The sequence below is a fragment of the Typopeltis vanoorti genome, chromosome 22 (assembly GCF_054136105.1).
Source record: "Typopeltis vanoorti isolate ZY-2024b chromosome 22, IOZ_Tvanoo_1.0, whole genome shotgun sequence".
Taxonomy (NCBI): domain Eukaryota; kingdom Metazoa; phylum Arthropoda; class Arachnida; order Uropygi; family Thelyphonidae; genus Typopeltis; species Typopeltis vanoorti.
Window position 1 is genome coordinate 91,741,584 of NC_143570.1, and position 27,893 is coordinate 91,769,476.

At 37.6% G+C, this 27,893-nt stretch overlaps 1 protein-coding gene across 1 annotated transcript in view; it reads right to left on the reverse strand.

The window, feature by feature from the left end:
- LOC150094568 (acidic mammalian chitinase-like) overlaps positions 1 to 27,893 on the reverse strand; it is a 155,928-nt gene that overhangs the window by 47,881 nt on the left and 80,154 nt on the right. Inside the window, exon 5 of the mRNA XM_090412094.1 lies at positions 1,438 to 1,567. Coding sequence (XP_090268220.1) covers positions 1,438 to 1,567 — 130 coding nt within the window. The remainder of the gene's footprint in view (positions 1 to 1,437; positions 1,568 to 27,893) is intronic.

Here is a 27,893-nt window from a genome sequence, read left to right on the forward strand (position 1 = left end):
TGTATACTGTTATGCATTAAGGGATTGGCCACTACCCAGACTAGTTTCGACCTTTATTGAGGTCTCTTCAGTGGGAGCCAGGCAAACTTTGTTTGCTCTCACTGGGATAAAGGATTAAACTAAATTTATTATAGTCTAACCTAGTGAAAAATAAACTTTCAACATCTTTCTCTAAATCCAGAGTAATTTAATTAAAAAAAGGTGATAAACCTTTTGGCAACTCCTATAGGTAAAGATGACCTTCCTACTGCTTCTGCCTGGTATCTCCAACTCTGGGCCTGGCTCCCACTGAAGAGACCTCAATAAAGGTCGAAACTAGTCTGGGTAGTGGCCAATCCCTTAATGCATAATACATATCCACAAGGAGATGTGTTGTGCATTATGGGAGATACTGGGATAGGAGTGTTGGTAGCTTGCTCCACCTTTGCTAAGAGTTGCCCTGGTGTTGCACTACTTACCCAGGTAAGATAGTACAACACTATATTCAGTCCTGAAGATATTTTCAGGTGCAAACTTTGTTTGCTCTCACTGGGATAAAGGATTAAACTAAATTTATTATAGTCTAACCTAGTGAAAAATAAACTTTCAACGAGTTGTTCACAGTATATTTCAGCTGTGATTGTTTGGTTTTGTGGCAAGAGTTCAAAGTGTATAATACCAGCCATATCCCAACAAATGTTTAACAAAACCTTCTGAGAGTAAAGATCTTGTTTTGGGTGAGGTTTAGCCTGTTCCCATGTACAAACCAATTGCCTTCAGCACTTAACATTCTTGCAAAGTATCCACTTTTCATTACCGGTGACTACACAACTCAAAAACAGAGATTGAACCTCTCAAGAATGCAGAGCAGTGCAGATGTTGATATGCTCTCTTTGATTGTTGTTCATCAGTTTGTGAGGAACCCACTTGCCAAGCTCAGACACTATTCCAAATTCTTGCAGATGGTGATGAATTAATATCTTTTGCTAAATCTTCAACAGTTGCATTGACATTTCTAGTAATAGCGGCTTCCAGCATATTGTTATTAAGAGAGACAGGGTGCCCAGAGTGAGGGCAGTCTTTCAAGCTAAAGTCCCCCTTGTTGAAATTTTTGGAACCATCGCTGACACTTTTGCACATTCGAAATGCAATTGCTGTACACTTCTTGCACATTTTTTTACAGCATTAGCAGCATTGTTGCCTTTTTTTGAACTCATAAAGCACGATGTCCTAATGTGCTCTTCCATGACCTCCATAAATAACAAAGGGTTATTTAAACAATAATTCATGTATGATGTTCTTGCAAGGTGGAATTCCTTAGAATGAGGCTGCCGCAGCTTAGCAGTACTTATAAAGCTTTAAAAATTCATGTTTAGACAAGCTCAGACACATTTGAACAAGTACAGTATAAAAAATGACATTACTTTTGGGATGACCTGATACTTTAGTCTAACTTACCACATTCAAAGCATAATGATAATTGCTTTCTTTATTTCTGGAAAATAACTGACTGTGATGTGCTGTAAATGGCCATTCTTGATGATAGTAGTTGAAATCATAAGACATAAGATTCACAAAATCTACTACTCTGTGACAAAAAAATAAAAATACATAAATAAACAATACATGGTGTAATTAATTTATAAGACAACGACAGAGAAAATTAAATTTTTTCCTTTTTGTAAATCTGATTTATCATTTTTGCAGATTTAATATCAGACAAGTAATACTAAGGACAAAAGTGAAACACCAACAACTTATATACTTATGAAATTGTATGTATATATATTTACAACAAGAAATGCAATTTGGGATTATTTCATGTGAAGAAATCTAATCTAGAGATTTTACTATTATTATTCAAGGTAAGCATCATTTAAAAAAAAAAAATGCATGTGTGAAACAGTTTGCATATGCAGAAAAACAGTTGTTGTTGTTAATATTTTCAGTATTTTGAAATTTTAAGAGTTTCTAGAATACTCCACTGCAATTTTTTTTTTAATCATTTAGAATATAGATTCTTCATGATTTTGGCATGCTCATTCTGTAATCTGTGACCATGTTTAGTAAGAGGATGCACATTATCCCTTACTGTTAGTGATAAACTGAAGATTGGAAATCTTGCTGCCAGGAGGCATACTGTTACTAAAAGCTGTATATCAGACTGCAGGAAATGAAAAGAATTACTGCTGCCAAGAAATAATTGCCAGAGAGACTTGTGTTAATTTAGCTGCAGTCATCAAAATCCATTACATTTAGATTTCTGTACTTCAATAGAATCACATAAAAGTTTATATATATATATATATATATATATATATATATCAGGGGCGAATATTCTGGGTGGCTAGGTGTGCGGTGCTCATCCATGAAACATCGGTATCACCGATATTATATTTTTGCATTTATTCTCGTTAAAGACTTTCCCAATTGTTTATAGACTTAAAATTGAACATAATACACTAATGCTTCATTTCCCTCTTCACAAGGGTAATACAGCATTAGTGCTTCATGGAAAGGGCACTCGCCATGTAAACATCGTGTCACATTCGTGTTAATAGTCCAGGTGTGATTTCGAAATGCATACACCTTTGAGCCTCCGTAGCACAATTGGAAGAATGACAGTACATTGCACCCTTCAATTAGAAAAAGATTAAGTTCGATTCCCGTCATGATGGGAGGAATCTTTATATGGACTTTTTCAATTGAAGGTGAGTTAGCCGATCTCATACGGGGCAGCAGGGTTTTTTCTCCCGGAAACTTGGGTTTTTCATCCTGCATACAGACAAATCGGCCCTTCAGAACACATGCAATTTACATACAAAAAATACTTGTTGTTGTGGTGGTTGGCAGTAGATGGCACTGATGTAGTTGATGGGTAATAGAGGTTCGGTGTAGTGGTGGAGATGGAGAGTTGTACTGTGGGTGTCCTCCAGCAATGAGTCTTCGGACTCCTTGGAGGTTTCATGAATAATAATAATAATAATAATAAGATGTAAAAAGCTAACTCGGAGCCTAGCGTCTGTGATGAGTTGAGAGCTTTTCATATCTGATGTATATTACAAACAGTTGTTTGCATGTTTTCTGGAACTGAAAATTTGAAAGTGGATGTTAGAAGAAAAATGCTAATTGTTTTTTCTTTTGCTTGTGCAGTATAGAATCTGTTGAGGTTGCAAAAATTTTTAATGGTATATATAGAGACATTTTTATTCTAGTCTTCGGAAACAACAGACAGTAAAAAAATATCTATTCTGTGTATTATAAGACGTTGTTGATCTACAACAAAATACCAGCATATGTGAGATTGATAAGATAAAAGAACCACTGATACTAAAAATAAAAAAAAAATAAAAATAAAAAACTGATGAATGTAGGATTCTTGAAGGTGTGGATAATTACAATAATGATCGGATGTTATGTATACTGAGTCTCAGTAAACAAAAGAAATTTCTTGGAAAATGGAGCGAAATATATACAAACCAGAGAAATACACATAACATGGGCAATAAATTTTATGAGATGATTTGCTGCTCCATTAAACAATATTTATTCCTGCCACTCTCTGTCTCCTCGTCAATGTTTTTTTAAATTATACCATCATAAATTCACTTATTCATTTCTAGACTTTATAGGATCGTTTTTTTTTTAAATTATGCCATCATAAATTCACTTATTCATTTCTAGACTTTATAGGATTGTGCTATCGCTCTACCCAGCAACTTATAGGACACACATGTCACAAATGTCAATTATTAATAATTCGTTTACCATTAATGAAAGTATTTCTACTCACACTTATTCTTTCTTTTCATTTCCTGTTCTAACATGTCTCATAAATGATGGTTCACATATTTTCATCTTTGAGTATTTCAAATATACCAACCAACTATAGCATTCTCCTTCATTGCCGTTTTCTAATAACTGGTAATTAACTTAAGAAATTTACAAAGCATAAAATGGATGTCACATTGCCATCTTCAGGAACATACATATATGGTATGTGCACGCAGGCACTAACAAAAGCAAATGAGCAAAAAGGCAAGAAACTAATATTGTTCCTAATGGTGACCCCTAGCAGGCTAATTAGGTTGTCTTGGCCGTTGGGCTGAAGTTCTAATGATGTAAGTCTCCCAAATTTGGGGCAGTCTCATGCACCCAAATTTGTTGAGGTTTGGAACGTTTTTTAGAGTTGCTGATGATTCCATGAATAATCTTTCGTACTTGAACTTGCTGCGGTGTATTATTTTAGTTTTCTTCCAATGAATTCTATGGCTGGTATCTATGACATGGTCTGCAAGCCCAGAGTGGCTGTACTGGTGAAACCAGATGTAGTCTTTGTGTTCGGAAATCCTGATATTTGTTGTCCTGCCTGTTTGGCCAAAGTAGAATAATTTACAGCTGCAAGGGACCTGGTATACACCAGGTAGGTCTATGGGAAGTGGTTGGTCTTTGATAGAGCAGATGAGGGATGCCAACTTTTTATATGGTCTATAACAAGAAGTTAGGTCATATTTTTTGAGGATATTGGTTATTTTCTTAGAGGTGCCCCAGATGTAGGGGATGGTGATAGATTTAGTGTAATTTTTATTGTGAAGGGGGGGGGGTTTACTAGATTTAGTATTTTTTGGGGATTGTAGCCATTGTCTAAGAAAGTGTTGAGGATGTGGTTTAGTTCAGTGGTTAGGGCATCGTTATCTGAGCAGATTAATTTTGCCCTGTTATATAGTGTTTTAATAACCCCATATTGTTGTGGAGGGGGGATTGCTGGTGAATGTATCTGCTTGTTTTGGTGGGTTTTCTATAAACAGAGAAAACATCAAAGATCCATCAGGCTGGTGAGTGATTAGAGAGTCTAGGAAGGGGAAGGTGTTGTTTTCCTCTTTTTTTAAAAAATAGGTTGTTGGTTGTTTAAGTATGTTAGGAAAGAATGGAGTGTATCAGAGCCATGTGGCCAAATAGCAAACACATCATCCACATACTGAAGCCAAATAGTGGGTTTTTGTGGGCAGAGTTTAAGGCTTTCTCTTAAAAGGTCTCCATAAAGAAGTTGGCCAATGGCGAGGAAAGTGGTGAACCCATCGATGTCCCCCTCTATCTGTTTGCAGAATTTTCCTTGTCAAACGAAATAGCCTGAGTTCATTGTGAACTGAAATAGGGCTGAGATATCGGGCAGAAATTTGGCTTGGATGAGCTCTATTGGACATTTGTGAATAGGGAGGAGAAGTCAAAACTGACCATTATGTCAGTGTGTTGGAGTGAGAGGTTTTCTATACTGGCTTTGAAGTGGGCTGAGTTTTTTATGTGTGATGGTGTGTTGCCTGTATAGTGTGTGATCACTTTAGCTAAATGTTTGGCTAATTTATATGTGGGGGAATCAATGCTATCCACAATGGGACGTAATGGCACATTTTGTTTATGTATTTTTGGAAGTCCATATAATTGGGGGGGGGGGTCTAGAGTTAAAAGGTTGTAGTTTGTTAGTAACTTCCACAGGCCAAGAAGTGACCTTCTTAAGGAGTCTGTGGTGGAAAGTTCTAATCTGAGAGCTGGTAGGGTTATATTCAATTGGGAGGTAGGTAGGTAGTACAGTCTAATAATAAAGCCTTAAGTTTACCTGTGTATTGATTCCCCACATATAAATTAGCCAAAGCACTCACACACTATTCTGGCAACACACCATCACACATAAAAAACTCAGCCCACTTCAAAGCCAGTATAGAAAACTTCTCACTCCAACACACTCACATGATGGTCAGTTTTGACATCTCCTCCCTATTCACAAATGTCCCACTCAAAGAAACCCTAGAGCTCATCCAAGCCAAATTTCTGCCCGATATCTCAGCCTATTTCAGTTCACAATGAACTCAGGCTATTTCGTTTGGCAAGGAAAATTCTACAAACAGATAGAGAGAACATCGATGGGTTCACCACTTTCCCCACCCTTGGCCAACTTCTTTATGGAGACCTTTGAAGAGAAAGCCTTAAACTCTGCCCACAAAAACCTACTATTTGGCTTCGGTACGTGGATAATGTGTTTGCTATTTGGCCACATGGCTCAGATACACTCCACTCCTTCCTAACACACTTAAACAACCAATATCCCAGGGTACAGTTCACCTTGGAAAAAGAGGAAAACAACACCCTCCCCTTCCTAGACACTCTAATCTCTAATCTCGCCAGCCTGATCGATCTTTGGTTTTTCTCTGTTTATAGAAAACCCACCCATACAGGCAGATACATTCACCAGCAATCCCCCCCCCCCTCACAACAATATGGGGTTAGTAAACACTATATAACAGGGCAAAATTAATCTGCTCAGATGATGATGCCCTAACCACTGAACTAAACCACATCCTCAACACTTTCTTAGCCAATGGCTACAACCCCCAAAAAATCCAAAAATACTAAAACCAGTAAATCGCAACCCCCCCCCCCCTTCACAATAAAGATTACACTAAATCTATCACCATCTCCTACATCTGGGGCACCTCTGAGAAATTAACCAATATCCTCAAAAAAATATGACCTAACTTCTTGTTATAGACCATATGAAAAGTTGGCATCTCTTATCTACTCTATCAAAGACCAACCACTTCCCTTAGACCTATCTGGTGTATACCAGGTCCCTTGCAGCTGTAAATTGTCCTGCTTTGGCCAAACAGGCAGGACAGCAAATGTGATCTGAGATTTTATGCAAAGACTACATCTGGTTTCACCAGTACAGCCATTCTGGGTTTGCAGACCATGCCATAGATACCCGCCATAGAATTCATTGGAAGAAAACTAAAATAATACACCGCAGCAAGTTCAAGTATGAAAGATTATTCATGGAATCATCAGCAACTCTAAAAACGTTCCAAACCTCAACAAATTTGGGTGCACGAGACTGTCCCAAATTTGGGAGACTTACATCATTAGAACTTTAGCCCAACAGTCAAGACAACCCAATTAGCCTGCTATGGGGCACCATTAGGATTTAGGAACAGTATTAGTTTCTTGCCTTCTTCCTCATTTGATTTTGTTAGTGCCTGCCTGCACATACCATATTTGTATGTTCCTGAAGATGGCAACGTGACATTGCCGAAATATTGAAGGTATTCATTAAAGTTTCCTTTAATTAATATCCGTTTTATGCGTTGTAAATTCCTTAAGTTAATTTCCAGTTATGTATGACCAATGTATAAGCCTTGCTACAAGAATTGTTTTCTAATAAATCTTAAAACAAACAGATTGTTCCACCACTCTGTGCAAAAGTATTCAAAGTTATCCTGCAATTAATTGCATTGGGCCAATTAAGATGAGCGCTGATGCGCTATGCACTCTCAAACCTTTTTTACATCAATAAAAATGCAATCATATGGCCCTGGGCATCTGCAGAGGAGGGAGGGAACGGGGAACCCCCCCCCCTGGCTTAAGTAAAAAATTCCACAAATTATAATCATAAAAGTGATTGAGATATGTAACCTTAAATCCTTGACCACGGAAAGTTTTGTCTGTTTTAAAATTTTATTATAAGTTGACCTCTTTCGGCCCACGGTGGAGTACCCATAGAATACGTATTTTATTGCTTCAATAAAAATAAAGTGCTCAGCTTGAGATTAACACACTTATGATTTTTACTGTGCTTTCCTGAAAACGAAGACATTCAACAATAAACACTTTATATGGTTAACAATTGATGTACGTGTGTGCTGGAAGGTATTTTCCCCTAATATAAATTCACTACTTATAACTACATGCGTGATATGGGCAGAGACAAATTTAACAAAGATAAAATTTGATTTTAGTTGCACGATAAAAAATATATGAAAAGATAAAGGGTTTTTACAATGTGTAGACATTGTAATTTTATCGAAACCATGTTGTATTGGTACCGCAATGAACAAGAGTTACTACAATTTGTAAACCGCGTTACATCGAAACTGAGTTGTATAAGTACCGCATTATATGATGTTACCTGTATTCATTTTTATTCAGGAATAGATAAATTTTTACTGTCTGTTGTTTCTGAAGACTAGAATAAAAAATGTTTTTATACCGTTAAAAAACTTTCCAAACTCAACAGATGTTATACTGCACAAGCAAGAGAAACAATTAGCTTTGTTTATCATTCAATACGTAAACAGATATTTAACATCTGTGTACTATATTTAGGAACAATTAGTGTAAGACAACTTGAACAACACACTTAATGAAAAACACTCTGCTCCTGCAGGCTATACTGCATGCATGCGAACAGAACAGACTAAACATAACACCTAATTAAACACATTTGTCCTAACAACCACTCTCAAATTTTCAGTTCCAGAAAACATATGTAATAGCTGTTTATAATACAGCCATTGGCCTATTATAATTACGTAATAGTAAAATATAGGGGGGGCGATAAAAAGTCAAAAACTCTTGAAGGGGTCGACAGGCAAATAACTTTTGCGACCCCTGGTCTAGATGATATCAAATTTATGAAAAGCAAAATGAATATATATATATATATATATATATAACTTGAAATCAGTTTGAATTGTATTTCAGATATTTGATATCATCTAGACCAGGGGTCGCCAAAGTTATTTGCCTGTCGACCCCTTCAAGAGTTTTTGACTTTTTATCGCCCCCCCCTATATTTTACTATTACGTAATTATAATAGGCCAAGCAAAAAAAGATGCTTATGTGAATTTTTAGATTGTTTATTTTATAGTTACTGTGTTTATTGTATGTATAATATATTATATATTATTATATTACTAGTACTACTACTATTACTATCACTAGTAATATCACTGGTATTACTAGTGATATTAATAAACTACTGGTATTAATATCACTGGTATTACTACCAGCACTGCTCAACTCTTCAACATAGAGAAGCTTAGTTCGTGAATGAATAACGATTGAATTATAATATGTATGTTGATGAATTTTAGAACATTAACACTCACTTGTATGTAGATGCGCAAAAATGAGACTGGGATCGAATACTTGTAAGTATCAGTAAATAAGAACCACGCACGTGTTGCAATCTTGCTTCCACTGCGCCGGCCGGCAGGAACCACCAACATCCATTTATTGGTAAATACGTCATTTTGGCCTACTTGATTGGCTTCAGTAACTATTTTCATCACCTTACTCCATCTTACAGGTCCTATTCATGGACCTGTAAGATGGAGGTACTGATCCCACGATTCACTCTTAATTGCGTTGTCATTACCTCCATGTCTTTTGTCATGGAGGTAATCCAAGTTAACCAAATTAAATATTACCCATACAATGATGTCTTATATTTTTCTGTCGACTCCAATCGACCCCTGAGCTCAAATCGATCCCTTACAATGTCATATTGATCCCTTTGGCGACCACTGATCTAGACACTTAAAAGTGTCTGGATGTAAAGCGTTGTGAAAATGCGACCGCTCAACGCTGAACTACATACATACACTAAAAGCTAGTACCTGCCAGGGAATAAGGGAACAACAGACACCCAGGTGCAAATGAGACGTGTTAATATAATTTTAAATATGGAAAGCATAAAGGTCAAATGAACAATAGCTAAAGCTAAAAGTCTTTAAATGTCTAAAAGAGGATCATACTCATGCAGCACATTTAAATATTCTATATAATTTCCTCGATTAGCTGAATCTTCAGACTCATCATGACTTCTCAAAGGAAGCTCTTGATTAGCCAAGTATAACATGGATTAATCTTTTTAAAATGTCTCTATTTTTCTTTACCTGTTCATTATGATGAGTAACTTCGATTTTTCTTTGTCAAGGAGTGTGTCGATTCTTTGTTTTCTAAACATTTTGAGATTTAAAAACAATTGAACATGTGATTGGGAACACTCATGTTTTTGCACTGCTGCAGTTAAATGGTTATGATCAGAATATTCATGCTTATTCCAGATGCCTTTCTCTCTGTAGAATAATAAACAAGGCCAAAAAAAATCTTGACTGCACTTCGCATCTAGTTAACCCTTTTACTGTACTGTCTTGTGAAATAGAAAAGTGTCTCGTACTCATTTTTGCATCTTTGTGTGTGCTCTGTAAATATGGAAGAGGAGGATGATGTTTACCTACTTTGAGTACAGTCATACAATCCACAAAAGTTCTGGCAGAAAATGGGACATTCAGTAGATCATCAACACTGTTTCTCATTGTAAATATGGGCAAAAAGGTTATAAATTTATGGAAAATTATATATAAAAAACTTGTCTATGTTTATATTATATATAAAAACTTGCCTACTACATCAGTTCATACTTCATGAAAGCAAAACAGATCAAACTCAGAAAACAAAAACAGCAACTCATGACAAATGATAACGTTTAATTGGATTGGTTGACACAATAACCGATCACAGTGCTAGGTGCTGTTGTCTCTGAGCTCACACAGCCTTGCCTTCTGAGCAGTTTAAAAATACTAGAATGGTAAGAATTCGACCAGCTGCACTCTCTTTACATCTTTTCAAAGGGCTCAAAGGTGTATGTATTTTGAAAGCATACCTGGGCTATTAACGCGAATGCAATGCAATGTTTACGCTTCGAAAAGTTCCCTCTTCATGAAACACTAATGCTTCATTGTCCTCATGAAGAGGGCAATGAAGCAGTATATTGTGTTTAATTTTAGGAATCACGTGAAGTCTGTAAACAATTAGGAACGTCTTTAACAGAAATAAATGCAAAAATATAATATTGGTGATACTGATATTTCTTGGATGAGCACCACACACCTAGCACACCCGGAATATTCGTCCCTGGTATAATATATATATGTCAGGGGCGAATTCTCCATGCTTGCTATGCTTGCTGTGCAAGCTCATTAATTGAGAAAAAAGTATTATTTATTTTTTAATAAATGCATGCATTTATAAGCATTCCATTTAGGCTTTTATTTTTGTAGACAGAAGACGTCTTAAGCTTGCGCGGCAATAATTGAGCTTTGCATTGTGTATTGAAGGGCGATGCTTGCTCGTCTAGTCAAAGCTACAGGTCCTCGCTGCAGCATTGGGATTTCATGCACGTACATAGCCATTTCTGCTCCCTTCATGTCGTCTTAAACACAGGCCATACACAGTCAAAGTAGCTCTAACCAGTGAGTTTCAGCTAGCCTTTACAACTGTGTGTGTGTGTTGATTGGGAAAATTAAGTTACAACTAACTTTTTATGACGATGTTATTGACCAGTTCATAAAGAAGAACCGTAGGGTAGAATTTGTATTCAAGTAGCTAAATTGAAAAAGATAGAATATCATTTGTAAAATAAATGTATTTGTATCATTGAATGTACTTAAATTTCTAAATATATAATTTTAAATGGTCAGTAATTCATTATTCTGCTAATCAGACTTCTATCACACCTCTCATTCCCTGAATGATAACAAGAGCAAGTATGAATTTCAAGACAAGCATGCACCCCTGATATACATATATATATTTACCCTTCATTATGACTTCATTATGACAATAAGTGAAAGGAAATGCAAACTACACTTTTTTAGTTTTGTGAAATGGTGTAAATCTGAAGGCAAAAATAAGAGACCACAAAGTATTAAAAACACTGTAGAAAAGAGTTCTGTTGTGTCATCAACTAAAAACAAAAATGCTTGCTTTCCAAGACAAATGGCTCAAGGAATTCAAGTGGTTGAGCTCCCAAGACGAAGTATGATGTATAAACAACATCATGTTACTGACAGAAACTAGATTACTACATGATTTTCCAGGTCTCTTCAAAGTGGAGAGATTCAGGGTTCACGAAACTTTCAGTTTTCACAAAACGGTGCTGTGACTTGGCCAGAACCCGAGTACCTTTCAAAGAAAGATGGATTCTGAAATATTTGATTACCTGAAGTGCCTTTTTTAATACAGCCTATTATAAAGCTAAATTCAATAAACCAATTTAACAACTTCAGAAATTTCTAAGGTTCAGTAGTGCAATTATTGCACCTAATTGAATTGAATTTAAACAGTAAATCCTTTACATGAAATGTAAAGAATTTGTGTCAGTATTGCTGATATCATTAAACAAAAATTAGTTAAGGTAATCAAAGACTCCAGTAGTGAGTCTTCTACTTCTAGATGATTTAACAGATATTTCAAATGAAAAGAAATTCATCCATTATATGAGATGAATTGATAAAAATCACATAATTCCTCTCCAAAACACAGCTATGGTATACTTTGATACCAATGAATGAAATGCACATGCTTTCCTTGCCAGAAGACTGGTAATTGGTTAGTAGCCATTTGGAACAGAAGTAGTATGTAACATGCTAATTTAAAAAAAAAAAAAAACCCGCAACATACCAGTGACAAAATTAAAAAGAGACATCTCAGATGTTACAGATTATTGCACCTAATAATATATATATATATATATATATATATACTAGCGGCAGCTCTGCCCTGGCACCTACGGCACCCAACCCCCCGATTCCAGGCTGGTAAGCCGGTTCTCCATTGTTTTGAAACATCCAACAAATTGTCGTGTCATGAAGGCAAACACATTGCTGGACATGAAATGTTTCAAATTTTGGCTTATCAGCTTAATGGCATATCGTCTTATCAGCTTAACGGCTTAACCTGACTTAAGCTTAGGAGTTTGATTGGTTCAGTGCCATGGCACGTACAACTGCAAGGACTAGAAGTTGATAGTGCATGGGAGGCAGTTAAGAAGTGTTTGCATGAAGCAATGGCTGACTGTATACCTAGAGTCCGAATAATAAATCAAGTAGGGATTAAATGGATGAATAACACCATTAAGCTTGGAGGGAATTTAAGGAGAAAGGTGACCGGCAGGCACATGAACGGTATAAAGCACATGCTAGAAGGGTAACGAGTGTGGTAAGAAAAGCAAAAAAGGATTACGAAAGAACATTGGCCATGCAGGCTAAAGAGAATCCTAAACAGTTTTTTCGATATGTTGCAAGTAAAAGGGAAAATGTATATGGCAGAATGATTTTAAAGAATGCTGATGGTAGGGAGGTAACCGAATCAGTTGATATAGTTGAATTACTGAGTGAGCACTTTGCAAGAGTATATCATCCAGGTGGTGACATTGCAGAAATGAATGAACCAGTAGATTATATGGGAATTGTGGTGAATGAAGTGGAGGTGAGTAGTCTATTGCATAACTTCAATGTCAATACATCTGTGGGATTGGATGGTATACTAGCTTGTGTCGTACGTGAAGCGGCTAAAGAATTGTCAGTACCCTTGACCGTTTTGTTTAATTTGAGTCTCGGGTCTGGGTTAGTCCCGAGGGGGTGGAAAGAGGGGAAAATAGTTCCACTGCATAAAGGTGGTTCCAAGACTGCTGTTGTAAATTACCGACCGATTAGCATATCAGGAATCATTGTCAAGGTCTTGGAGAAATTAGTCAAGAAAAGAATACAGGATTGGATAGATGAAAATGGGATATTGTATGGGGGACAACATGGTTTTGTGAAGGGTAGATCATGCCTCAGTAACTTGCTCACGTTTTATAACACAGTGACGACTGAACTGGATAAGGGTAATGGGTACACAGGATTCTACTGGACCTTGCCAAGGCCTTTGACAGGATACCACATGGAACCCTAATCAGTAAACTGGAGCAGATGGGGATGGATATAGGGTTGGTGAGATGGATAGGAGGGTGGTTGATGGAGAGATACCAGAGAGTGGTTTATTCAGGAGTGGAGTCTAAAAGACGGCTTGTGACTTGTGGTGTGCCACAGGGCTCTGTTCTTGGACCACTGCTTTTCAATTTGTTCATCAGTGATATAGGTAAGGATCTGAGAGGAAGTGTTCACTTGTTTGTTTGCTGATGATGCAAAGTTGGGTAGAGCAATTGTGAGTGCACAGGATGTCAAAATTTTACAGGATGATTTGGATAGTTTGGAGGACTTGGCTAGGAAAAATGGATGCCAGTTTAATGTGGCAAAGTGTAAGGTTATGCATTTTGGAGTGAAAAGAATAGCAGCAGTATATCACATTGGTGGAACCGTACCAAGATGTATCGTAAGTGAGCCAGTTCAGCAGTAAGAGCATTGTCAGTGGAAACAAATTGTTCTCGCTCTGTGGGTTAGTGTTTTTAGGATACCATACTGTTGAGATGGGTGATGGTGCATTTTCTATATACTGAAAATGATAAGGAACCATCCGGACGTGTAATTAGTGTACAGTTGCATTGTAAAGTGGATTTTTGGGTGTTGGCTATTTAAGTGCGCTAAGAATGTATCCAGTGTGTCTTGGCCACGTGGTGAAATAGCAAACACATCGTCAACATAGCGTAGCCAAAGTGTTGGTTTGTGAGTGGCTGTATTGATAGCTAGCTTTTCCAGGTGTTCTATGTAGAAGCTGGCTAAGGGGAGAGAAAGGGGGAGCCCATAGCTGTCCCATCTAATTATTTGTATATTTTACCCTTCCATGTGAAATATCCTGCATGTATTGTGAATTTAAATAGTTCAATATATCAGGGGGAAAGTGCGACTTTAGTAGATTAAGGATTTCAGTTAGTGGTACATTTGTGAATAGTGAAGTGATATCAAAATTCACCATTATGATTTTTTAAGGTATGGTTTTCTGAAATGCTTTTTAGGTGGGCAGAATTTTTGACAAAGGAGGGAGAATTGTTTGTGAGAGTGGCCAGTAGCTTAGCTAAATGTCTAGCCAGTTTGTCTGTGGGACTATTTATACTATTCACAATAGGGCGTAAGGGTGTACATTATTTGTGAAGTTTTGGTGCTCCATATATATCCTGGGTGTTTTAACCTGGAAGGGCTTGAGTTTGTTTATTATTATTATTATTATTATTATTATTACTCCAAGATTTCAGGGAGTCAAAGACTCATCTGGGAGGTCCTTTTATCACACACACACTGCTCATCATACTGTGTCTTAAACACACAAACTCCTTGCAGACACCACTCTCTCGGGCAAGGCATTCCAATCCTTTACAACTCTGCACGAAAAAAACCTGCTTCTCACTCCCCTGCTCACACCCTCTTTATACAGTTTCCAGGGATGACCCCTGGTTCTCCCCCGATCCCTAACTATTTTCTATAGAACTTCTCAGGTATTGATCCTATAACAACCCCTTACTAACTTGTAGGTCTCTATCATGTCTCCCCTCTTCCTCCTGTCCACCAGACTCTGCAGATTACATCTTCTCAATCTTTCCTCATACTCGACATTCCAGAGGTTAGAAACTACCTTAGTCAGTCGCCTGTGGACCCTTTCCAACATCTCTTCATTCTTCTGAAAACCAGATGACCAAATCTGGACACATTAGTCCATGTGTGGCCTAATCAAAGCCTTATACAACGGAACAAGAATCTCCCTACTTCTGGGAATGATGCGGAGGATACTGACTTGTCCTCCGCATCATTCCCAGAAGCCTTCGTGTAGTCTTCACAATTTTGGCCATGTGTCCCCTAAATTTCAGATCCTTATGCACTATCACCCCCAGATCTCTTATTTCCTCCACCTCTGATAATATATCCTCACCAAGCATAAATTCTGCATCCCATCTTTGTTTTCCAAATTTTAAAACCTTACATTTTGCAACATTGAACTCACATCCCCATTTCTGTGCCCAATCACTCACTTTATTCAAGTATTCTTGTAATGCCACAACATCTTTACTACTCTTTATGGTTTATCCCAACTTTGCATCATCTGCAAACAACTGAATATCTCCATCCAAATCTTCGCCAATATCATTAATATACAAGTTAAACAGTAATGGCACTAAAACAGACCCTTGAGGCGCTCCACTAGTGACCTTCCGTTTCCTGGATATCGCTCTCCCATACACAACTTGTTGATACTTATCAGATAGCCGGTCTCCAATCTAATGCACTAATCTAATATCCAACCCTCTGCTCTAGTTTGACTGTCAACTTATCATGAGGTAATCTATGCAAAGCCTTTGCGAAATCCAAGTATATTACTGTGTATCCTTCTCCTCTGTCCAAGGAAGCAGTCACTTTATCGTAATAAGTAAGTAGATTACTAAAACATGACCTCCCTTTAGCAAATCCATGCTGTCCATCAAAGATAATACCATTGTTGTGAACCCAATTCTAGATCCTAGTTCTCACAAGCTTCTCCAACAACTTAACTACAACACCTGACACACAGATAGGCCTGTAGTTTGATGCTTGATTTCTATCACCTCTATGAAGTGCCACAATCTTGCCCTCCTTCCACTCCTTAGGAACTTGATTGAGTGCAAGACTCATATTAAAAAATATGTCAAGACAGGTATCAACTCCCTGGCACATAACTACAGAATACGTGGTGATATATTATCAAGCCCCACAGCCTTATTAACATCTAGTTTGCTCAACTTCCCATATACCTCCTGCTCACTTACAGTCGGTCTCTCCTCCCCATCATCAATTGCTCTCAATTTCTCCATGAAGTCACATTCACAAGATTGAAAGACCTTAATGAATGGCTCATTAAGTATCTCCACCACACATTCCGCAATAGCTGTCTTTATACCATTTCTCCAATCAATGTCATCCTTCCATAATCATAGTTTCTTTTCCTTGCTACATGTCGAAAGAACTCCTTAAGATTCTTTTTGGCTTCATTCGCTAACTGCTATGTTATTGTTTCTTTAGGCTAGGAAGTGACTTTTTTCAGTAATTTATGCACCTTATTCTTTTGTATGTTGGTGGGATCGTGATCTATAATTTTGTATGTTGACTTTTCTTGTCGGAGTGTGTGCATTTTGTTGTCATCCATCACTATGGTTGCATTCCCTTTGTCTGCTTTTGTTACGATAATGTGGTTATTATTATGTAGCTCTTTTAGAGCAATGATATCCTTATGTGTGATATTATTTCTGAGAGGCTTAGACTGAATTAGGATGTTGGCTACATCTAAACGTATGTTATTGGCTATTGCTGGAGGCAGGTCGTATATTCCCCGTTCAATGGATGACATTATTTTGGCTTTTGGAACTTTTTTTTGGGAGACGCCAAAATTGTGTCCTCGACTTAATGCACTGATGGCTTCTTCGGATAAATAAATAATTATTTACTTTACACACATATATATTTATATATATACACACACACACACATATACATCTTTTATCAGAATTCATAGTATTGGCAAGTAAAATTTTTTTGTGATCAGTAGATTTAAATGGTATTTCTGGAGCTCTGGTTTGGGGGAGGAAGCACTTTATCATCTTATTCTTTTCTTGCTAGAAAATTCATCATCATCATCAAATTCCTGTCATGTACTCTCAAGGGGTGTACAGGATATGATAGTACTACATGAAAAATTTACATCATTACTAACTTCCTATCTACAATTTTCCTCCAAATCAGTCTGTTACTAGTCAAGACTCCAACATTATCAGATCTTATATTTCTATCGTCTAAGGCACTTTGTATCGTATCATTTCCACCTATATCTTGGTCTTCCTCTGGGTCGTTTTCCTACCAACCTGGCAGAGAACACCTGTTTTGCTAATCTTTCCTTGCCCATTCTGTTTAAATGACCATAGTGCCTGAGATTAGCTCTGCTAATGCATTCCTGGATGCTCACAATCTCAAGTTCTTTCCTAATATATCCTCATTTTTAATATGATATTGCCATTGATGCCATCTGTTCATGCCCCTAATCTTTCTCATGACTTTCATATCTGCAGTCTCTAGTCTTTGGTCAGGTGTTTTACTTTTGACCCAGTTCTCAGATCCATAAGTTAAAACATGTTTGAACACCATCTTGTATACAGCTAATTTAGTGTTCCGACTAATTTCTCTCTTATTCCATATGAATTCATTCACTTGACTTCCTACCATACCAGCTTTGTTCAGTCTGTTGTCTATTTCCATATTTAATTTACCATCTTCACTGAAAATCATGCCTAAGTAGCTGAAATGTTTTACTTGTTCTATAGGTTTTCCATTCACAATTCAGTTGACATATTCAGTGATTCTGCCTATTGCTGACCTTCATACGATATCTATTACAACAGTTATTCAATTTAGTCAGGGAATCTTGCAGAATCATAGCAGATTTATTTAGAAGTATAACATTGTCTGCATAAAGCAAAGAGCTGACATTAAAATCTCGAATTTTGATATCAGGTTTAATACCACTTTCCTTCATAATGAGATCCATATAGATAATGAATAACAGAGGGGGGAAAATGTACATCCTTGTCTCACACCAGATTTAACATAACTTAAGATAATATACAACTCAAATAAAGACTAAGTATTGTTTGATATAATGCCCCATTGACACCATACAACTGTAGCATTTCGAATAGCTTCTCTCTTGGAACCTTTTCATATGCCTTTTCCAGATCTACAAAAATTAAATACAGATTTTGCTATATTCCCATGATTTCTGAACTATTTGTCGTAATGTGAAGATCTGATCCTGACAGCCTCTATTTGGCCTGAATCCAGCTTGTTCTTCACCAAGCTTTTCTTCCACAATTCTTCTCAACCGTTTCTCAAGTATACTTGCATAAATCTTACCAGGAACACTCAGTAGGGATATACCTCTGTATATCTCACATTCAGTTTTATTTCCCTTTTTATATATGGGTACTATGAAAACTCTACTCCAATATACAGGAATTTGTCCCACGCCTTCTGAACTATGCAGTGCATAGGACACACGGGAGGAAGGAATTCGATTTTCTGCAGTTATTAAGGGATAACTATCTGCGACAGCATGTAATGGAAAATACTAGGGGTCAGAGAGTGCTTGACCTAGTAATTGTATCTGAGGATTTGGCTGTAACTAATATGACGGCATTGCCACCAATTGGTGAGAGTGATCATAGGGTCTTGACTTGGGAACTGGCTAAAGGTGTGGAATTTACAATTAACACAGGGTACATGTGGAATTATCGGGCTGGTAAGTATGACAAGCTTAGGAGTTTGATTGGTTCAGTGCCATGGCATGTACAACTACAAGGGCTGGATGTTGATAGTGCATGGGAAGCGGTTAAGAAGTTTTTGCATGAGGCAGTGACTGTATACCTAGAGTCCGAATAACAAATCAAGTAGGGATTAAATGGATGAATAACATTAAGCTTGAGCTGCAAAAAAAGAAACAACTGTGGAGGGAATTTAAGGAGAAAGGTGACTGGCAGGCACATGAACAGTATAAAGCACAGGCCAGAAGGGTAACGAGTGTGGTAAGAAAAGCAAAAGCAGATTATGAAAGAACATTAGCCATGCAGGCTAAAGAGAATCCCAAACAGTTTTTTCGATATGTTGCAAGTAAAAGAAAAAATGTATATGGCAGAATGATTTTAAAGAATGCCGATGGTAGGGAGGTAACCAAATTAGTTCATATAGTTGAATTACTGAGCGCACACTTTGCAAGAGTATATCATCTAGGTGGTGACATTGCAGGAATGAATGAACCAATAGCTTATACGAGAATTGTGGTGAATAAAGTTGAGGTGATAGTCTATTAGAAAACCTCCATGTCAATACATCTGTGCGATTGGATGGTATACTAGCTTGTGTCGTATGTGAAGCGGCTAAAGAATTGTCAGTGCCCTTGACCATTTTGTTTAATTTGAGTCTCGAGTCTGGGTTAGTCCCAAGGGGTGAAAAGAGGGGAAAATAGTTTCACCACAGGCCTCTCTGGCTGAATAAGTCAGGGTTTTCTTCAGGGCTTGCGATTGATTCTCCAAGGTTTGGTTCCTGTTCTCAAACTCTTTCATTTTTTTTCCATTAATCTTTGTGTATTTTTGTCTGCAGTTCACATCTGAGAGTTGCTCAACTTTTATTCGCTTTAGAAATTTCTTACATGTTTTTCTTTTCAAAATGAAATTCAATTTTATCCTACTGAAGACTGAATACTGATCACTTCCAATTTCAAATCCTCTGTACACTCTGGTGTCCTGCACCAGGGAGAAAACATCACTATTGACAATAACATAATCAATGAGACTTTTCTCATTGCTTGCCTCTTCTCTCCATGTGAATTTGTGTATATTTTTATGTTGGAACATCGTGTTAAGTAATAACCAGTTCATGTCCTGAGCAGTTATCCAACAGGTATTTGCCATTATTATTAGTTTTTCTCTTTTCTCCAAATTTTCCCAAAATATTTTTGTATGTCTGACAATCATTTCCTATTTAGATCCCCCAACAAGGACCAACTTTTCCTTTTTCATTGTGTCAGTTGCTTTCTCTAAAGCCTCAAAAAATTCCTTCTCTTCTACCTTATTAGAACCTTCTGTGGGACCATAGGCACAAATAATAATAATAATAATAATAATAATAATAATTATTATTATTATTCAGGCCTCCATGGAGTCAAAAGACTCATTAGTGGAGGTCTTTCCTAAGAAACCCAAAGTCTATCAAGACTCATCGAGGGGAGGTCCCCCCCCCCCCCCCCCGAGAAACACAAAGTCTATCATACCACTCCTTAAACTCATTGACCGTTCTCTCTCTCTCTCACACCGCTCTATCAGGCAATGCATTCATGGTTCAGGCACCCTCTATGCAAAGAAACCACTCCTCACCCTCTTGCAAACAGTTTCCTTTCGTAACTTCCAGGGATGGCCTCTTATCATCACTCCTTCCCCGCTGTTCAACCAAGCAAAAGAACTCTCAAGTGTCAACCCTGTAACCACCTCTCAACAGTTTAAATGTCTCAATCATATCACCACTCCTTCTTCTATCCACTAAACTCTGCAGTCCACATTCCCTCAGCCGATCCTCATAACTCTCTCTCATAGTTCTCTCTCTCTCTCACACCGCTCTATCAGGCAATGCATTCATGGTTCAGGCACCCTCTATGCAAAGAAACCACTCCTCACCCTCTTGCAAACAGTTTCCTTTCGTAATTTCCAGGGATGGCCTCTTATCATCACTCCTTCCCCGCTGTTCAACCAAGCAAAAGAACTCTCAAGTGTCAACCCTGTAACCACCTCTCAACAGTTTAAATGTCTCAATCATATCACCACTCCTTCTTCTATCCACTAAACTCTGCAGTCCACATTCCCTCAGCCGATCCTCATAACTGACATGGTACAGTCCTGAAACCATCCTTGTTTTCCGCCTTTGTCACCTTTCCACAGTTAAATTATCCCCTTCAAATCCTGGGGTCTCATTGTCCAGTTCCCCATTCTCATATTTGCCCACATCACTCTACTTGAAACTGCCTGCCATTCAAGAAGATTAGCCTCGTATTTTGTGTTGAATACTATGACTACTCTTACTTTTTCTTGATTGTCATTGCCTGAATATAACATTTTGTATTTATTGCTCAGAAAGATATCACCAGTTTTTGTCTTTTTTGTTTCAGTCACCCCTATTATGTCGATCTGGTACTTATCTAATTCCTCAGCTAGCTCCATTTCTTTGCCATTCAGGCTTCTTATGTTGATAGTACCGATCTTTAACTTTGGTGATCTTGAGTTGGGGTGTGTTTTCAGATTTGTTCCAGTAGCTGACTTTTCGAAATTCAATGAATTTTGAAAAGTCACTCTTCTCATGGTGCACCCTGTTAGGTATCTACCTGGATACTGAACAAACGAGGATGGGTTGGCAATTTGCGATTTAGCCGACGAAATTGTATTCTTATTTGCTTAAACCAAAATACAAAATGATGGTACAGCATGACAGAATTTCATGCCAGCTGGGGTGTGAAATTCTATTAGCTACTGATAGAAATTCATTTTGTCAGTAGCTAATAGAATTTCACACCCCAGCTGGCATGAATTTCTGTAATGTTGTAGCATCATTTTGTATTTTGGTTTAAGCCAATAAGAATACAATTTAGTCGGCTAAATTGCAAATTGCCAACCCATCCTCATTTGTTCAGTATCCAGGTAGATACCTAACAGGGTGCACCACGAGAAGAGCAGTGACAAGTCAACTGCATTAATTTTTCATAAACCCCTCATTTGGACTCAACCCATCCTAAGGGATGGATGAGAAGAGAAAGAAATGTGATTTGAACCTACAGCCTATCATTGGCAAAACTAGACTTAATCCTTTCATCCATCATAGTATGCCCTAGTCTGTTACAGTCAAGCTACTTGGCTTTTCCTAAAAAGCCAAATAGACTGACTGTAGCAGGCTATTTTTGTAAAAGAACAGAGAGACTGGACAATATAATTTATAACCTTTATATGTGTGGGTATATACAGGGTGTTCGGGATAAATTTGACAGTTTCGTAAGGAAAAAGAAAATCTTCTTTGTATCTATTAAATTTAATGAATTGACAAAAAAACATTACAGGCAGAGTTAATTACAATACTATCAACAAGATTTACTCAAAATAACCACCATTAGCATCGATCACAGCTTCAATTCTGCTTCGGAACCTCGAACAAGCTGATGCTACGGTTTCCCTGGGAAGGGCCGCAAAAACTGTTTTAATTTTATCCATTAACTGGGCTTTTGTATTACTGGAAGTGCGATTGGTGTCTTTTTCAACTGCGCCCCATACAAAATAATCCATGGGGTTAAGGTCTGGGGAGTTTGGAGGCCAAACATTTGGACTGGTGAAGTCGTAGAAATTTTCAGACAACCATTTTTGACTTTTCCCAGAGGTGTGGCAAGGGGCCGAATCCTGCTGCCATACATACGGCCTACCATTGGCTACCCTTGTTATCCAGGGCTTGACTACAGTTAGCAACTCCACGAACAAAGCCCGAATTCCAATGCCAGGGTTCTTCAACACCTGTTCCTGCAGATTTGCGAGGAATTCTGCTGTACGAACGCAATCAGATCGTCTGCTAGGGATCTTTCTTCTTGCTACATCCTCATAGTCACCATTGCAAGTCTCTAGTTCATGCCTGATTGTTTTTACTGTATTCAGGGAGCATTGGGCAGCAGTCGTAATATCCTTATTTTGATGGCGGGCACGAATCATCATGATACAAGTTATTCTCTTCCATGATTCAGGTGGGTTCCAGCTATCCATCCTTTCTGACATCTTGTATATGAATGAAGAAGGGTCCAAACTTTTAAATGAAGAGAAGTGTGTGTTAATACATGTAACTTACGGAAAAATATAATTAATTATAAATATGTCAAATTTATCCCGAACACCCTGTATGTGTGTGTATCATAGTAATATCACGTATGTACAAAAGTTGCTGATCTCATGGCATCATTTTCTTTCAAATCCTGTGACATTGACTTATACAAATCACCTCCAACGATATAAGTGTTTGTTCGTCATGCTTTACTAGAGTTTACATTTTTTGCTGGAATGAAATCAGAAGAATTTTGATAGCATTCCTTTGCCTACCAGGTGTATTTAAAACTTGCATTCTAACCTGTATTGTCTCTAACCACAATCACATTCTTCTGACCTTTACTCTACAGCTTGAAGGTAATACATATCTGCCCATTCCTAAAAGAGAGATAAAAGTCAAACAATTTTTCATCCCATTGCTCTCATTTCAGGCCTCTCTAATTGAAAAAGCCATCAATTGTTAACTTATTCATCATCATTAGATTCGTGATATGTACTCTTGAACTGTGTACAAGATACTATGATAATTCTACATGCAAAAATTTACATTATTACTAACTTACTATCAACAATTTTTAATCAAATTAGTCTGATGGTCTGTCAGGACTATCAGATCTCATTTCTAAATACGTCAATCCTCCTAGATCTTGGTTCTCCTCTTTGTCTTTTCTCACCATCCTGGCATGAAATTTGCTAACCTTTCCCTTTATATTCACCTGCAGAGATAAGAGGGTTATCATTCCGTTGTATAAGTCTCTGATCAGACCACACTTGGACTATTGTTCTCAGATTTGGTCCCCAGGATTTGAAGGGGATAAATTAACTATGGAAAGGGTACAAAGGCAGATAACAAAGATGGTTTCAGGACTGTACAATGATAGTTATGAGGATCGGCTGAAGGAATGTGGACTGCAGAGTTTGGTGGATAGGAGAAGGAGAGGTGATATGATTGAGACTTTTAAACTGTTGAGAGGTGGTTACAGGGTTGACACTGGGGAGTTCTTTTGCTTGGTTGAACAGTGGGGAAGGAGTGATGATAAGAGGCCATCCCTGGAAGACGAAAGGAAACTGTGAGCAAGAGGGTGAGGAGTGGTTTCTTTGCGTGGAGGGTGGTTGACCCGAATGCATTGCCTGATGGAGTGGTAGGAGCGAGAACGGTCAATGAGTTTAAAGAGTGGTATGATAGACTTTGTGTTTCGTAGGGGTCCTCCCCTTGATGAGTCTTGACAGACTTTATGTTCTTAGGATGGACCTCCCACGATGAGTCTTTTGACTCTATGGAGGCCTGAATAATAATAATAATAATAATAATAATAATTCAGTGACCATACCACATGAGATTAGCCCTGTTCACATATTGCTGAATACATTGAATGCCTTAAATTATCTCTTGATTTTTTGACTACCAGGTTAATTAATGACCAACCAGTATGGGTTCTGTAAGGGATTTCCTTGCTTAAAAGTGGGCAATGCTTACATTGCCCACTTTTAGACATATGCCATGGAATGGTTCAGTGAAACTTGCATAATTTCTTTGACATTAGCTGGAGGTGGTGTGGTTGCGGTCAGTTGGTGGATTGAGTGGTGGAGACAGAGATGTAAAGCAGAGGTGCCCTCCCTCGATGAGTCCTTGGACTCTCTGGAGGTGTCGAAATAATAATAATAATAATAATTTCTAAGATTTTTGATTAACTAGCATGCAGGCTTTCTCAGAAACATACATCATGTGGTCTTTCTTCCATTCTTTGTAAAATTGGGTGAATAGTTTCCTCTTTGGCTACTTACTACATGTAATGGGAGATAGCTTTCTTCAGACTTTCCTTCAAATATAGAAATGCCATGAAATGCAGTTCTATCACTTAACTTCTTCCTCCTCCATATCAGTGACCTTTCTCTTACTGATCTCAAATCCTATTCATAATTTTGTCATTGTTAGCATGCTTCATTTCTTCTCCTATTTGACAAACCTAGTAGCAATCAAACTTCCAAACTATCAAGGTATATCTACAATAAATGCCTTAAATGCTGATCTCCATGCCAGTTTTCACCTGGAAATTTAGTCAGCTTTGATGCACCCAAAATGCAGTCCCACCTTTTTTCTCACAAACAATCTTACATCATCTCTTGTGATTTTTTTTTCTTTTTTTGGAATGATATTTACTTCTAGTTTTCCTGACACAAATACGAGAGTGGTCTAAAAAGTTCTTGGCCACGAATACAGATGGCAACACTATTGGCATGATTTATTTTTTCTAAGTTGGTACATCTCATAAGCATCCATGTGAAATTGCAAGTCATTTCTATCAAGTAGTTTGTTTTATACAGCTGTCTGAAACAAAAGGTCTGTCTGTATCCCTTGAAATGGATAAAATTGAGTATTGTGAGGTTATAAAATTCTTTGTAAAAGAAGGTTTAATGTCAAAAGAAATTCATTTGAAGTTCATAAAAGTTTATGGGCACTCTTCTCCTTTGTTTTAGACAATGGGCTACCGAGTTTAAACGTAGCCATACCAGCCTTGAAGATGATCCATGTGAAGGAAGAACATCCAAAAAGGTGTAACAGCATCAGAAATCATTGATCAAGTGCACGATATGGTATCGGATGACTGGTGAGTCAAAGTGCATGAAATTGCTGAGACTATAGGCATTTCAAAACAATGTGTAGGATATATTTGCATGAAGAATTGCAAATCAAAAAGCTTTGCACAAGATGGGTGCCATGCTTGCTCACAGCAGATCAAAAATGCACTCGCATGAAAATCTCTGAAAGTGCTTGGACAAGAATAAAAATGATTTTGTACATCGATTTATTACTATGGATGAGATTGGATTCACCATTACACACCAGAAACCAAACAGCAGTTAAAACAGTAGATAGAAGCCGGTTGTTCAGCCCAAAGAAGACAAAGTCGGTTCCATCAGCAGGAAAGGTCATGGCATTGGTGTTTTGGGATTATCTTGAAATGGGTAAAACAATAACCAGGGAATATTATTCCGAACTTTTAACCAGACTAGACGAAAAAATTTGCAAGAAAAGACCCTGTTTGCGGAAGTAAAAAATCATCTTTCATCAGGACAATGCACCTGCCCACAAAGGTATTTTGGCAATGGGAAAATTAAGGGATCTGTACTATGAATTGTTGGAACATCCAACCTATTCCCCAGATTTGGCTCCCTCTGACTTCTTTCTCTTCCCAAAATTAAAACTCTTCCTCTCGATGTTTTTCTTCGAATCAAGAAGTGATTGCAGCTATAGAGGGGTATTTTGCAGATCTTACTGAGAACCACTACAGGGAAGGGATAATGGCGCTGGAACATCGCTGAAATAGATGTATTAGTCTTAATGGAGATTATGTTGAAAACTAAAAATAATTTAGAAATTATAAATTTGTTTTTTTTGTTAGGCCGAGAACTTTTCAGACCACCCTCGTACCTCAGTCTTCAAAACAACTTTTTCTGCTTCTGTTTACTTCTTTCTTGCATAGCTGTCAACCCTGTACAAATTACCAGCATGGTTAGTGGAGAGGACTGCATCCTGTTTTTTGGAGAGCCTATCTGCTCTCCAACAAACAAGATGCTGGTTTTAATCCTGCTATGGACATAGATCAGATTATGTGAAAGTTTATTTTTTCACTTGGTTAGAGTATAATAAAATTAGTTTAATCCTTTATCCAAGTGTGAGCAAACAAAGTTTGCGCCTGAAGTATCTTCAGGACTAGGGTAAAGTGATACAACACCAGGGCAACTCGTTGCAAAGGTGGAGAAAGATACCAACACTCCTAACTCAGTATCTCCTATAATGCAAAACACATCTCCTTGCGGATATGTCTAATGTTATGCATTAAAGGAAGGGCCACTACCCAGACTAGTTTCGACCTTTATTGAGGTATCTTCAGTGGGAGCCAGGCCCTAGTGGAAATACCAGGCAGAAGCATTAGCAGGTCATCTCTACCTATAGGAGTTGCCAAATGGTGTGCCACCCTTTTTTAATAAATTACTCTGGATTTAGAGAAAGATGTTGAAAGTTTATTTTTTCACTTGGTTAGAGTATAATAAAATTAGTTTAGTAAATTACTGAGTTAGGAGTGTTGGTAGCTTTCTCCACCTTTGCAACGAGTTGCCCTGGTGTTGTATCACTTTACCCTAGTCCTGAAGATACTTCAGGCGCAAACTTTGTTTGCTCACACTTGGATAAAGGATTAAACTAATTTTATTATACTCTAACCAAGTGAAAAAATAAACTTTCAACATCTTTCTCTAAATCCAGAGTAATTTATTAAAAAAGGGTGGCACACCATTTGGCAACTCCTATAGGTAGAGATGACCTGCTAATGCTTCTGCCTGGTATTTCCACTATTTCCACTAGGGCCTGGCTCCCACTGAAGAGACCTCAATAAAGGTCGAAACTAGTCTGGGTAGTGGCCCTTCCTTTAATGCATAACATTAGACATATCCGCAAGGAGATGTGTTTTGCATTATAGGAGATACTGAGTTAGGAGTGTTTTTAGCTTTCTCCACCTTTGCAACGAGTTGCCCTGGTGTTGTATCACTTTACCCTAGTCCTGAAGATACTTCAGGCGCAAACTTTGTTTGCTCACACTTGGATAAAGGATTAAACTAATTTTATTATCAGATTATGTGAACCTCACATGACAGGTTGTTAAACCTTTCACCTTTAAGGAGAAAGAAGAAACCTGCTGATATGTTTCTTGAATATCTTGGAGGTCATAGTCTTTAAAGAAAATAGCACAAGGAAGATTGTTTCAGAGGTAGATAAAATGAAAGAGAAAAATGAGAAGTTTGTTTGACAGATTTGCAAAGTGAACTCTTTACTGAGCCACCCAGTTGCTGATAATGTTTTTTCCCTGCTTAGAGGAAATTTTAGGAATGATGGTGATAGTTCAGTGGATCAGTGCTCATGAAAATACCTGTATTAAATGTAAA